This window comes from Hylobates moloch, unplaced genomic scaffold (assembly GCF_009828535.3).
Source record: "Hylobates moloch isolate HMO894 unplaced genomic scaffold, HMol_V3 SCAFFOLD_5, whole genome shotgun sequence".
In the NCBI taxonomy this organism is placed as follows: domain Eukaryota; kingdom Metazoa; phylum Chordata; class Mammalia; order Primates; family Hylobatidae; genus Hylobates; species Hylobates moloch.
In genome coordinates, this window is record NW_026652280.1 from 137385094 (window position 1) to 137400057 (window position 14964).

Sequence of the window (14964 nt, forward strand, 5' to 3'; positions counted from 1 at the left end):
GCAAGGAGGTGGCACTTTCCAGAAAGCATCAGTGGGAGAGGGACGGGTGGTGGGCAGGGTCCTAGAACTCCCAAGATTAAATGCCCTTTGTCTTCGGCCACCAGGGTGGATGGAGAAAGACCATCAGGTTGGGGTGGGGCTAGGAGTGTCTGAGCTCAGACTCTCCATGGATGGGTCTTGCTATGGCTGCTGTGGGGGGTAGGGGTGAGATTCCCAGGTCACTGGAGTTGTCTACCTAGGAGGATTATGGCTGCCTCTCCTGAGTCATGCAGGTTGTCAGGGGAGTGGGGGAAGCTGGCAGTCACAGGCCTCACCCAGCTCCGATGCAAACTGGAAGGCCAGTCTCACTCCCACTGTGCCCTTCTCCCTGCCAACAGCCCTGAGTCTGTTTCCAGGCAGAGGGCAAGAGGGGCGGGCTTAAAATTTGGCTGAGCCTTTCTGCCTCCCAGCTGAAAAAGAAAAGGACTTTAGTTCTTCACCAGCCTGTGAAGTTTGCATGCTGGATTTGTGCCCTCCCCGAGTTCTGGTAAGAGGCTTCTCGCCCCATTCAAATTGTTACAAAGTTCGATTGGAGAATTCTTTCTTTCTGTGGAGTTTTACCTGTTGCTCCTCTGGCTGACCTCCCGATAGATCCCTGTGGTGCCAGGCAGGAATGGCCTGACTGGGGACACAGTGGGCCCCCAGGGCCTTCCAACTGCTTCCTCTACCCCTGTATTTTCGCTCAGCTCTCTAACTTGACTCAGCTTCAGGTAAAGTCGGAAATTCCTCCCGCACACAGACCTTCAGCTTCTCCAGTGGGTGTGTGTTCCAGAGAGGAGGGTCTCCCTTTCCCACGTCTGCAGTTGGGGCAGTCAGAATATTTGGAGTGTTTCCTGGGTCTTGCAGGAGCAGTCCGCTTCCTTCAGAGGGTCTGTGGGTCCTCTTGGGATTCATCGTATAATATTTTGAAACACTACATAATTATTTCAAGATTCTAAAATATACAATCTAATCCTTATGATTCTTATAAATGTAAGTAAAATAAGGCAGGTATATAATGAAACTTCGACCAATGTTTCTATAAACAAAGGTCTGCAAAATATAGCTTGTGTGTGCCACCTGGTTTTGAAAATGAAGGGTTATTGGCACATAGCCCCACCCATTTACTTATGTATTGTCTATGTCTGCATTTGTACTATATGCAGAGTTTAGTAGTTGAGACAGTTGACCTGCAAAGCCATAAATAATCACTATCTGGCATTTTACAGAAAAGTTAGCCAACCACTGCTATAAAGACTCAAACCTTATTTGCTGGTGAAAAACTAAAAAAAGAAATTGGAAATAAAAAAACTAGTGAAACTTATTTTATTTCTAGTTTAGTTTATTTCTAGTTCAAAAATAATCTGTAATTGCTGTAAGAAATGTCAACCACTTACCTAGGATGTTTGACAATTGGGATGAAGTCTACATATACTAAGTAATAACAAGACAATTATTTTATTGCTCAAAAAAAAAGTCAAAAAAATTCCATATTCCCTTTGGGGAATATTGGCAATTGGCAGGATTTCAAGTATGACCCTTAAGAATTAGGAAAAGACTAGCCTATGCTTTCGGATTAAAACAATCAAATAATTAAATTAGTTCAATTTTCTAACATATTCTCTATCATCAGTTAAAGTGCCTCATTGCAAGTTATACATTACTAAAATTACACAGTGCATAACTGTTATCATGTGACTATTTAATTCACTGTCAACTGTATAAAGGTCTAAGGTGTCACATTAAGGTTATAATCTAGATGAATTGAACAAGAAAGAAAAGATTTCTTCATTAGCTCATTTGTTTATGATTCAATTCCTACTTATGCTAATGATTTCTTTACCTTCCTATGGGAAATATAAGATTCTAGATCTCTGTATAAGATGGTTTGCTTTAGCTTGAGATCCATCAGTGAGAATTATCCATGGGCAATGTCCAGAAATCACATTATTGCTCATAGACCTTGTAGCCTTGATATAATGGAGAACTGTACACTGTCTTCCATAGGAAGCTAGGATGGTTGTTTCTGATATTGGGACCCATTGTACACTTGGCCAAACCAGTGTCCAAATATGTCCCAAGATTTTTACCTAAGACTTTCCTCAGTATCCACTGGTCATCTGGAAGAGTAAACTTCTGAGTGGCAGCAACTCATAATCCCTCCTCTGTTGGTACAGAGGTAAATGCATCTTTGTTTCACAATTTACAATCTTTTTAAGGAAAAAACATGATTTTGATCATTGAACTGAATGTTCTTGTAAACTTTTAGTGTTATGATGCAAGATCTAATTATTATCAAATATAGTGACACTTGTTCCAAATTCTAAAATTGTTTCAGTTATGCCTTGGGTCAGGGTGACAGAAAAGCTCTGTTGTTTAGATCTTTAGCTTATATCTCTTGGTTTTTTTTTTCAGGGTCTTCTGTAACTTTTGTATCTCATTTTGAAGTTGGGTACTTTCACCTTGGCATCTCTCCTTCAGTAGTCGGGCCTGTTCCTAAAAAGGGACAAATGGAGGCTAAATAATTGTAGAATTAAGTAAATCTCTGTAAGCTATCTAGTTTCCACATGCATTGATTTATTTAGTACCTAATTTTTTTCTTGAAATTTTCTCTACCCTTGATTTCAATTATAGTTTTTCTTGGGCATTTGGGCTGTGTGATTATTTCTCCTGGGTTTTCTATAGCCAAAAGAGTTTCAGCTTATGCCTTCTGCTCTATCGATGAAGGTCTTGCTTTTCCCCCCCATTAATTATATAAAACCTTTGTGGGCAATATTAACAATATATTTGACTTCAAATCTTCCCTATGCATTATAGACTTTTTAACACACCTACCTACACATATATTATTATATACACATAATACAGAAATAAGGTGCTCTCAAAATCTGATTAGGTATATGAATCTTAGATCAGGAAATTTGATCTAAGTGTCTACTCCCTGTTGGCAGGGGTAGCAGAAGATAGGCAAGGAAATCCGAGTGCCAGACTTACCATATAGAATTTCTGCACATAGCTCCCAACTCAACACAAACTGTGAGTAGGGCACAGAAAACAGGCAGGAGTGGTAGACTGCCCTACAGGTGTGAGGGTTAGGGAGTCCTTCTGCTCATAAAAGTTCTATTAGAGCCAAAGTCATACTAGATGGGATAGAAAAAATATTACTGTGGATTCCACTAAGTGATGAAGATGGGTCAGATATTTACTAGCTGTGTGACACTATAAAAGTTATTTAATATTTTCTGAACCTCTGTTTCCTCTCCTAAGTAATAGGGATAAAGTTCTCGCTTCATATGGTATTAAGCAAGAGATATAGATAAGGCATTTTTATGATGCCTAGCATATGACAGCCATAAGTGGAAGGATACACTAAAAAAGGACAGAATGTGACACCCTGCAAATAAACTTTAGTGACCACATGTGGGCAGTGGCCATTTTAAGTCAGACAGACAGAAACAAGAAGGTACAAGTGAGCAAGCAAAATCCTTCCTCTGGACTTTATGTTCTCTCTGCCATACTAAGTTTGTGATCAGGAAGAACAGAGAGAAAACAGAAAAACAAACCACAAGGTGATGCATTTGGATACCTGAAGTTTACTAGTGAGGGTCCTCTCTTGCTCTTCCAGCAACTGGGCCGTCTCCCTCTCCATCTTCTCAGTCAATTGTTTCACATGTTCCTGATAACTCTTCTCTTTCTCTTCCATCATCTGCTGATACTTTATTTGCGTTTCCTCCACCATTTTTGCTGCAGCCTGTGCAGATTCAGCGTTTACACGTTCCACTGTGGAGGAAAAGGAAGAAGAAAAATTTGTGTGGAGTTATCTTGTTGCCCCATTCTTTGTTATACACTTACCTGCCATTGTTGCTGCTGACTGCATATGCCCTACTTAGAGATGACCTCAACAAGTAAGACACGTCTTGCTTTAGTTTATGGAACTTAGGTTTATCCAGTCAAATTATTTAAAATTTGAAAAGCTTTAGGAGAATCTGATCCTTTGACTTGCTCCTCACCTTCGATCTCCTTTTCCTTTTTTGTGAGACTCTGGTCTGTCTGGAGAATTGCATCAGTCAGAGACTCCTTGGATTTCAAGTATGTCTGCAGAATCTCTTCAGCCTTAGGACCCAGAGAACACAGAGTGAGAAGTAGGAAATGGCTGTTAAGCAGGTGTTCCTGTTCGTCTGCCCGCCATCTTTTCTTCTGAGAATTCTTCCTCTTGGCCCTGGTGTGCCTGGTGGTCAAGATTCCCTATCACAGGGCCAGATACATGCTCCAAGCTGGCCAATCAGATGACCCTACTTAGCAGAGTCTTATTTAGGAGGATGATATAGATACTGGGAAATCAGATTCCCTGTCCTTTTCAAATTGAGGGCTCTAAATTTGATGCTGTGGTTCCATATGGGCTGAGCTGACTGGAGAATGAAGCCCTTCTTGAGAGAGCAAATCAGAGTGATTCAGATAGAGGGAGGAAGAGAGGGAGAGAACTGTGGGGATACAGGGAGGACATCGGGCAGAGAGACAGATCATGACATTATTTGAAATCTTGGATCCAGATGTCCTTTAAATCCAGTTTGAAACCTAAAACGATGAATTACCATTTTTTTAAGCAACCATCATTGGGTTTCTGTCTCTTGGAACAGAAAAAAATCCAGCTGTAATGATCATGACAACAACTTGGTGGTTAATCTGATAATTGAATTTATAACTCAATAGTTAATTGACTGCACTCTCTAATTAATTAATTAACTAATTTTTTTTTTTGAGACAGAGTCTTGCTCTGTTGCCAGGCTGGAGTGCAGTGGTGTGATCTTGGCGCACTGCAACCTCCGCCTCCTGGGTTCAAGTGATTCTCCTGCCTCAGCCTCCTGAGTAGCTGGAATTACAGGCACCTGCCACCACGCTCAGCTAATTTTTGTATTTTTGGTAGAGATGGGGTTTCACCATGTTGGCCAGGATGGTCTTGATCTCCTGACCTCGTGATCTGCCTGCCTCAGCCTCCCAAAGTCCTGAGATTACAGGCGTGAGCCACTGCGCCCGGCCTAATTAACTAATTTTTGAAAGGCCAGAGTGCTGTGGCGCAATCTTGGCTCACTGAACCTCCCAGGCTCAATTCTCCTGCCTCAGCCTTCTGAGTAGCTGGGACTACAGGCATGTGCCACAGTGCCCGGCTAATTTTTATATTCTTACTAGAGACAGGTTTCACCATGTTGCTCAGGCTGGTCTTAAACTCCTGAGCTCAAGCAATCTGCCTGCCTCTGCCCCTCAAAGTGTTAGGATTACAGGCTTGAGCCACTGCACCCGCCGACTGCACTCTCTTTGATGAGCACCTGGGACATATCTGATATAACAGTCTCCTTGCATATGTTATGGAATGAAAGCATAAATGTTATACAGACAAAAAAGCACATCTGTGTGCAATGAAGCTTGGCCACTTTGGTGTTTGTAGGAGGCAGGTCAGCAGGTTTCCATAATCGACAGATGAATCTTGGTTACCTGTATCCCCTTCCTCGGTTCCTCATGGTACTTTTTCTTCAGGTCTTGTAACTTCTGAATAAAGAGACAATAGCCCCCTGGTTTCGAATAAATTCCCGCCTTCACTTCTTCTTCTAGAGGACTGAAAATGACCTGAAGTAAAGCTGAGCAACGATCTGATGATGCTTCCTGATTCTGTTTACAAAAGTCATCCCGCTTTTTTACTAGCTGGGCCTTTAATGTAAAAATAGGAAGTAAAAAGAGTAACAGGGAAAGGAAGTTAGCTTGACCTCAGAATTTTGGGAAAGACTTCTGAAAATAAAAAGTCAATGACACTGGAGAAACTGACAGACTCCTCACCAGGACCACACTCTTCCTCCTGACCTCACTTTCTACTGAAGTCGCTTTCTCTTTCGAGGTGAGGTTCAGGGCTGAGATTGATAGCTTTATGTCAACTGTTAGAGGAAAACTCTGCTTTTGCATATTGGACTAATGATTTCATGTGGAATAAATGTGGCTGAGCAGAAGCCTGCTCAAGATAACTAACGTGAAAATTTTCTTTGCATTTGGCTAGAATATCAAATCAGTCTGAGAAGAGTGGGCATGTAATTTGATTAGAAGCTCTGATTGTCAGTTACATGAATTATAAAGGGAAGACCATTTACTGATAAGCAATGTTTTTATTTTTATTTTTATTTATTTATTTATTTTGAGACGGAGTCTCGCTCTGTCACCCAGGCTAGAGTGTAGTGGCACAATCTCGGCTCACTGCAAGCTCCGCCTCCCAGGTTCATGCCATTCTCCTGCCTCAGCCTCTCCGAGTAGCTGGGACTACAGGCGCCCGCCACGACGCCCGGCTAATTTTTTGTATTTTTTAGTAGAGACGGGGTTTCACCATAGTCTCGAGCTCCTGACCTCGTGATCCGCTCGCCTCGGCCTCCCAAAGTGCTGGGATTACAAGCGTGAGCCACTGCGCCCGGCCAAGCAATGTTTTTAAACTTTGAGTCTGAAATAATAAAATTTTTTTTCTGATTATTATGATTACCAAGAGCTAGTTGTCACCATTTTAAAATCTAGAATAATTATTTCTCTCAAAATAAATACCAATTTCATTTCTTAACAGTACTTTGCCTTCCAAAATCCAAATCCATGTAAACGTGATAGAAAAATTACCGCTAATTTCTTTTGAAACAGATGGTCCACATCCTTGAAAGAGTTCTTCATAAAGACTTCAGTGGCCTCCCTCTCACTAACCCTGTGCAGGTCCAGTAGCTCCTGGAGGGTTTCCACAGGCAGCTGCACCTTCTGGCCCATCTGTTGGTCATAGTGGGCAATGGCTTTTTGCACTGCAGCTGAGTTCTCTATCTGGGCCAATGCCAGGACTGCGTTCTCCATGCAGGGCAGATCCCCTCTGCTGATAGCATCGATATAGATCAGCACCAGGCTTTCTAGACCTACATATAAAGAACAAATGATAATGTTTCTTGTACTAAAGAAAACTCTCTATTCTGTGTAATTCTGAACATGTCAATTTCCACCTATTTTCCTCACAGCATCAAGGTCCTCAGTATCACCTGGAAGCTTGCTGGAAATGCCTATTGTCAGCCTCTGTCCCAGATCTACTGAATTAGAGTTCTCTCTTTGGGTAAGATCCCTAGATGATATATGTATGCATATCACCATTTGAGATTCCTTGTTCTAGATGACCTAGGCCTGTGTTAGTTGAATGTTTGCATCCATTTCAACCCCAAGCACCATCAGGAAAGGAACCCATAACTATTCCATTTATGACTGTATCCTCAACTTATTCACAGTAGCATTTGATCAATACTTATGGAACAAATGATACTCTCCTAATCAAAAAGAACCCTCCATTTGGTTTATTTTAGCACAGCATTGTCCAAGAAAACTTTCTGTAATGGTGGAAGTGTTCTGTATGTGCTGTTCAGTATGCTAGCCACTAAGCACATGTAAATATAAGCCTTTGAAATATAGCCATGTGAATTGACCTTTAATTTTTCCTTATTTTAATTAATTTACATTTACGTTTAGATAGCCCCACTTGTCTAACGGCTACTGTACTGTACAGTGCAGGTCCAGTTTACTGTGGCAATTTTAAGTAATAAAACTTTTTTCCTTTGCTTTCCTATCTTTTCCCACCAAGAAGGTTGACCAACAAAATCTATTAGAAATGTTGGTGTCATCTAGAATTTAACACAAATGTAGCAGTAGATTGGGATTGTTCAATGCTGATACTAGGTGGAGTTATTCCATGCTCCTTTCATATTTTTTTTTCCTCTGTCACCCAGGCTGGAGTGCAGTGGCGCGATCTCGTCTCACTGCAACCTCTGCCTCCCAGGTTCAAGCAATTCTCCTGCCTCAGCCTCCCAAGTAGCTGGGATTACAGGCATGTGCCACCATGCCTGTCTAATTTTTTGTGTATTTTTAGTAGAGACATGGTTTTGCCATGCGGGCTAGGTTGGTCTCAAACTCCTGGCCTCAAGTGATCTGCCCTCCTCAGCCTCCCAAAGTGCTGGCATTACAGGCATGAACCATCATGCCTGGCCATCCTTTAGTTTTAACAATGAGTGGAAGTACTAGGAAGGGGACTTACGAGGCCCATTGACCTTGATGCCTCCTGAAAGAGTTTTAGTTTTGGAATTGCTAAAGATGTAGGAACAGAAGTCTGCTACTTGTTGCACAAATTCAGGGTCCAGCTCTTCATCTTGTAGTTTCTCAAGCTGGGCAAGCTTCTTGCAGTGAATGGGCAGATCGAAGACAAAACATTTTTTCTTTGGGAAGAACTTCTGGATACAGATTCTGGGCAGATTAAAATTTTTATCTTTTTCACTGGTACCTAGAGAAACATAATAAAGAAATTTGCCTAATGTAAGTGTTTCTGTAAAGGGTCAAATAGTAAATATTTTAGGCTCTGCAGGCTAGGTGGTCTCTTTTCCAAGTACTCAACTCTGTTACTGGAGCATGACAACAGCTTTAGACAATATGTAAATGAATGGGCATAGCATTCTTCCCAAAAGACCTCATTTAGAAAGACAGCTGGCAGGCAGAATTGGCCATCATTTGTCTTAGGCTGCAGTTTGCCAGCATTTGGACTAGTACACTGTTCATGTTTAATCTATGTTCTTTAAGTAAATATCCATTGTCCTTCATATTTTACAGGTAAATACAGAATCACAAACCCTACATAAGGAGATAAAATTTACCTAAATTGTAAAATAGGGAAAAATGAAAGAAAAAGAAACGTATTTTAGAACACAGGAGAATATAATTTAAAATCTAATCTATTAATTTAGATATTCAGCAAGCATTCATTCCTTTTTTCCTTTTTTCAAAAAACCTTTTCTATTGCTAAATAGCAAGCATTAATTCTTAAGAATAGCAAGCTAGAGATATAGAAAACTGTAAATGTGAGAAAACTATCAGTAGTAAACTAAAAAATGATAATTTCTAGTGTTTTGTCATCCTCATTTATCAATGGTACGTCCCTGTTACCTTGTGTTAGCTTCAGGGAATATTCCAGGTACTCATCTGCTGTGAGGGGTTGTCCATCTGCTTCTAAGTCCAGGGAGAAATCTCTCAGTGTCCACACAAAGTCTGGGAAGAAGCTCACAAAGTCAGCTGAATCCTCATTCTCATTCTCATCAGGTGAGGATTTTGATTGGACTCGATGTGTCAGCTCTGTCACATAGCTGAGTAGCTAACTAAGGAAATGTGACAAAATGAACAGGGATCTCATCCCATATTAGTTCAACACATTCCCAAACCTTCCATTTTCCTTTGCTCCTAACCTAAGTGTCAAGTCTAAAGTGGATACATGGGATCTCTCCTCTGTACTCGCATTATTTTTTTGTTTTCTCCTTTTGAGCTTGATTAATCAGGATTCACAGGCAGCTGGTTTATGAATACAGGTGCCCCCTCTGACCTTGGTGCTGTTCTGGGTCACAAAGGATACTGCAGTTGGTCCATGGCCTGCTGGTTAATGGTTCCCATGCTATTGTACACGAGGGTGCTGCTCAGGAGGACGGCCAGGGCGAAGATCCAGGAGTCATTCTGGTTGTCACCCTGGAAGTCAAGACACACTGGAGTCAGGAGCAAGTTTCATCGTCACAGCACTTTCCAGACTAACAGTAGTAAAAGTATATCATAAGTTAGAGTTTTCTTTTAAGACCAATGACCTATGAAAAGAACCCAAATCCAAACAAAATGATTGTTACTCAGCTGTGGAATGTGTATAGTTTTTTGATTAGTGTTTTTTGGTATACACTGATTCTCACTAGGTCCTCTTATGATCATTGGCAGACAATTGCAAAATAAACATTCAAGTTTAGTGGGCATTCTAAAGCCTGAAGTATAATTTAAACTTGCTCAGGCTACTGAATTATAAGTTCTCTGCAGGATAGGACTCGTGACATTGGATTTATTTGTGCTCCCTTTATGCATCTGTGTTAACTCACATAGCTTACAACCTATAGTTAGTAGAATACTGTGTGTTGACCACCATGCTTTGCTAGGATTCTGTCTTATGAATATTTTTCTCACTTCTGGTTGTTAAGTTTGGCCTTATGACATGTACACAGAAATGAAAAGACAAATGATAGTTAAATGCAAACTCTTCTTTAAGAAAAAACTAAATGGTGCTTAAAATATTCAGAGATGTGGGGCTTATTTCAAAATTGAATCTTTAACCCTTACCTTCTTTACATCTCCCAGGCCCTCAGTGTCAAGCAGGACTAAGGTGTGTTCTGGCTTCTTGGGGTGAGGCACACACCACATCCAGATTCCTTTGGTGTGAGATTTCACTGTGGAGCCAAGAGAGAAGCCTGTAAAGGAGAGATGGGATAAGAAGGGCTGGAGGTTTAATAGCAGGTACTTCGGGAAATTGAGGCAAATGTAGCATCATAATTAATGTTAAGAGAGATAACCAAAACCATAATCAGTACTTACCTTACTTATAATCAGAAAAATAGAAAAATTTGAATATCCAGTACATAAATAGATTCAGGACCTTTCATGATAAAAACAATCAACAAATTAGAAATAGAAAAAAACTGAGGCAGGAGAATCACTTGAACCCAGGAGGTGGAGGTTGCAGTGAGCTGAGATAGCACCACTGCACTCCAGCCTGGGCAACAGAGTGAGACTCTGTTTTAAAAAAAAAAAAAAAGCGGGATAGAGAAACAGAAAAAAATTACCTCAACAAAACAAAGGACATACATGAAAAATCCACAGCCCGCTTCATACTCAATGGTGAAGACTGAAAATTTTCCTCTAATATGAGAACAAGGAAAAGATGCCCACCTTTGCCACTTCTTTTCCACAAAGTACTAGAGGTCCTATCCAGAGTAATTAGGTGAGAAAAGGAAACAGAAAGCATCTAAATCGGAAAGGAAGATGTAAAATAATCTCTATTCATTGATGATACGATCTCTGCAGAAAACTTTAAATATTACACAGAACTGTTAGAACTAATAAAAAGAATTCAGCAAAGTTGCAGCATACAAAATTAACATGCAGAAATCAGTTGCATTTCTATACAGTAGCAAAGAACAATCCACAAAGGAAATTTTGAAAGCAATCCCATTTAACATACCACCAAAAGGGCAAACTACTTCAGAATAAAATTGGCCGGGCACAGTGGCTCACGCCTGTAATCCCAGCACTTTGGGAGGCTGAGGCAGGTGATCACAACGTCAGGAGATCGAGACCACCTGGTCAATGTGGCGAAACCCTGTCTCTACTAAAAATACAAAAAAAAAAAAAAAATTAGCTGGGTGTGGTGGCGGACGTCTGTAATCCCAGCTACTCGGGTGGCTGAGGCATGAGAATTGCCTGAACCCAGGAGATGGAGGTTGCAGTGAGCCGAGATTGTGCCACTGCACTCCAGCCTGGTGACAGAGCAAGACTGTCACAAAACAAACAAACAAAAAACCCAAAAAACTTAACTATAGAGGGGAATGACTTGTATAATGAAAATTACAAAATTTTTTTTTTTTTTTGAGACAGAATCTCACTGTGTCATCCAGGCTAGACTGTGATCACTGCTCACTGTAGCCTTGACCTCCCAGCCTCAAGCAATCCTCCCACCTCAGCCTCCCGAGTAGCTGAGACTACAGGCACGTGCCACCAGGCCTGTCTAATTTTTGTGTATTTTGTAGAGATGGGGTTTCCCTGTGTTGTCCAGATTGGTCTTAAATTCTTGGGCTCAAGTGATCTGCTGGCCTCAGCCTCCCAAAGTGCTGGGATTACAGGTGTGAACCACTGCACTTGGCCAAACATTCTTAAAAGAAATTAAGGAAGAGATAAATAATTAGAAAGACATCCTGTAAAAGTGACATACAGATTCAATGCAATCCCTATCAAAATTCCAGTGACTTTTTTATAAATAAAAATATCAAAAATATCCACACTAACTTTCATATGAAATTTCAAGAGATCCCCAAATTGTCAAGATAATCTCAAAAAGAAAGAAAAAAGTCAGAGGCTCACAGTTTCTGAGTTCTGAAACTTACTACAAAACCAGGATAATCAACACAGTTTGGTATTGGCTTAAACACTGTTATCAACCAATGGAGTAAAGTAGAGCCTAGAAAATGAACTCTCACATCTACAGTCAAATAATTTTCAACATGGGTGCTAAGATCATTCAACGCAGAAAAAGGAGTCTCTACAACAAATGACAGTGGGAAAACTAGATATTCACATGCTCACATGCCAAAAAAAAAAAAAAGTTGGACTGTTAGCTTCCACAATCCAAAAAGTAACTCGAAATGGATCAAAGAACTAACCATTAGAGCTAAAACTATAAAACTCATGGGAGAAAACAAAGGAGAAAAAACAGACAGTAAAAGGAAAAACAGATAACTTTGACTTCATCAAAATGAAAAACTTTTGTGTATCAAATGACACTATCAACAGAATAAAAAGGCAACACATGGAATGGAAGAAAACATTTGCTAAACATGTATCTGATAAGGAATTGATATCTAGCAAATATAAAGAATTCCTACAATGCAACACAAACAGATTAAAAAGTAAAGAAAGGCCAGGTGCGGTGGCTCACGCTTGTAATCCCAGCACTTTGGGAGGCCAAGGTGGGCGGATCACGAGGTCAGGAGATCGAGACCACGGTGAAACCCCGTCTCTACTAAAAATACAAAAAAATTAGCTGGGCGTGGTGGCAGGCACCTGTAGTCCCAGCTACTCGGGAGGCGGAGCTTGCAGTGAGCCGAGATTGCGCCACTGCACTCCAGCCTGGGCGACAGAGCGAGACTCCGTCTCAAAAAAAAAAAAAAAGTAAAGAAAGAACTTGAATAGACGTTTCTCTAAAGAAAGGCCAATAAGCACCTGAAAAGATGCTCAACATTACTAGTCGTTAGGGAAATGAAAATTAAAACCATAGTGAGATACTACTTCACATCCATTAGTATGGTGACTATCAAAAAAATTGAAAAGGGCTGGGTGCGGGGGCTCACGCCTGAAATCCCAGGACTTTGGGAGGCTGAGGCAGGTGGATCACCTGAGGTCAGGAGTTTGAGACTGGCCTGGCAAACATGGAGAAACCCCATTTACACTAAAAATACAAAACTGAGCCATGCGTGGTGGCAGGTGCCTATAATCTCAGTTACTTGGGAGGCTGAGGCAGGAGAATCGCTTGAACCCAGGAGGTGGAGGTTGCAGTGAGCTGGCATCATGCTGCTGCACTCCAGCCTGGGTGACAGAGTGAGACTGTGTCTCAAAAAAAAAAAATTTAAATAACTGTAGGGAGACCCCCTGAAACTATTGCTATGGAATAAAAGATGAAATGCTCCTGATTATTGTAAATACAAAATTGCATGCAGGATTGTGTAAAGACAATGCCAGGTTGGACTGCCAGAATGAGCCAACAGCGCGTGATGTGCTTCCCCCTGCAGAGAGCCTATGAATGGACCTGCGGTCAGGGAGGTTTCACTTCAACAAGATTCCTATCCCAGAAAAGCAGATATTCATAGCTCTGAGAATGGAATGCGACCCTTGTGGAGAGAGGGGGCGCCTATCCATGTGGATAAGATAGGGCTATAAATGCCCTCATCTTGCCACGGCTCTTCTAGGCCTCTTTAGGGTTAAGGCATACTCCTGAGAATTTCTGGTCTAACTGGTTGTCTAGCTTCACGTCCTCTTTCTATGGATTGTTTGTAACCAGCTTTTGCTGCAACTGTTACTGCTGATTAATATCTTGCTAATCATAGGTTATGGAAAGACTGTGTTTCTGTTTTAAGGCTCTGTTAGAAATTACTGATGCACACACTATATTGTAAATTCTTATCCCTGTATACTGTACTTCTGCATACAGATGTTATGTTAAAGAATTACTTCATCCCCATGTGACCATCTCACCTCATAATCACACCACCCAAAATCCCTCACTAACCTACCCCCGCCCTCACTAAACTTAATAATAAATGCTGGCATATCCAGTGCATTGGCGGCACCGTGGGACCAGAAGGCTGTGACCCCCCCTGGACCCAGCTTTCACTATCTTGTGTCTATCTATTATTTCTCAACCTGCCGATCTGCCTAGGAACAAAGAGAGGGCCCTGTTGCATTGCAGGCTGCTGGACAGATCCTGCAATAAATAAAAAATGTTGGTGAATATGAAGAGAAATTAGAACCCTTGTGCATTTCTGTTGGGAATGCTAAATGGTGCAGTCACTGTGGAAAATGATATAGCAATTCCTTAAAAAATTTAACATGGAATGACTATATGAGCCATCAATTCCACTTCTGGGTGTATACTGAAAAGGGGTGAAAGCAGGGACTTGAACGGATATTCAAACACCCATGATCCTATCAGCATTATTTATAATAGCCAAAAGGTGGAAGCAACCCAAGTGTCAACTGACAGGCGAACAGATAAATTAGTATACACATATAATTACTTAGTCTTGAAAAGGAAGAATTTTTTATTTCTTTATTTATTTTTGAGATGGAGTTTTGCTCTATGCCCAGGCTGGAGTGCAAAGGCATGATCTTGGCTCACCGCAACCTGTTTCCCAGATTCAAGTGATTCTCCTGCCCCAGCCTCCTGAGTAGCTGGGATTACAGGCATGTGCCACCATGCCCAGCTAATTTTGTATTTTTAGTAAAGACGGGGTTTCTCCATGTTGGTCAGGCTGGTCTTGAACTCTCGACCTCAGGTGATCTGCCTGCATTGGCCTCCCAAAGTGCTGGGATTACAGGCATGAGTGCCCAGCCAAAAAGGAAGAATTTTGACACATGCTACCACAGTGAACCTTGAAGACATTATGTGAATTAGAATAAGCCAGTCACCAAAGGACAAATATTGAATGACTCCACTTATATAACATTCCTAGAGTAGTCAAATTAATAGAGATGGAATGTAGAATTGTGGTAGGAGATGAGTGTAGGTGGGGCTTTTGTTTAATTGGCACAGAGTTTCTTTTGGGGAAGATTAAAAAG

At 41.1% G+C, this 14964-nt stretch overlaps 2 protein-coding genes across 6 annotated transcripts in view; one reads left to right on the forward strand and one right to left on the reverse strand.

The window, feature by feature from the left end:
- LOC116469802 (guanylate-binding protein 1-like) overlaps nt 1-14964 on the forward strand; it is a 37191-nt gene that overhangs the window by 19396 nt on the left and 2831 nt on the right. The window contains exons 11-12 of the mRNA XM_058439606.1: nt 3769-3923; nt 7041-7132. Coding sequence (XP_058295589.1) covers nt 3769-3923; nt 7041-7113 — 228 coding nt within the window. The 3' untranslated portion in view covers nt 7114-7132. The remainder of the gene's footprint in view (nt 1-3768; nt 3924-7040; nt 7133-14964) is intronic.
- Nucleotides 1402-14964, reverse strand: part of LOC116469803 (guanylate-binding protein 3) — a 38215-nt gene continuing 24652 nt past the window's right edge. The window contains exons 4-12 of one of the 5 annotated variants that reach the window (XM_032155430.2): nt 10201-10328; nt 9461-9570; nt 9001-9197; nt 8102-8344; nt 6661-6941; nt 5509-5721; nt 4029-4131; nt 3605-3798; nt 1402-2514 (exon numbers count right to left, since the gene is read on the reverse strand). In XM_032155430.2, the coding sequence (XP_032011321.1) occupies nt 2395-2514; nt 3605-3798; nt 4029-4131; nt 5509-5721; nt 6661-6941; nt 8102-8344; nt 9001-9197; nt 9461-9570; nt 10201-10328 (1589 nt within the window). In that variant the 3' untranslated portion in view covers nt 1402-2394. Of the gene's footprint in view, nt 2515-3547; nt 3799-4028; nt 4132-5508; nt 5722-6660; nt 6942-8101; nt 8345-9000; nt 9198-9322; nt 9349-9460; nt 9571-10200; nt 10329-14964 lie in introns of those variants that run through there. The other 4 variants (XM_058439607.1, XM_058439609.1, XM_058439608.1 and 1 more) reach the window with 4 other exon arrangements.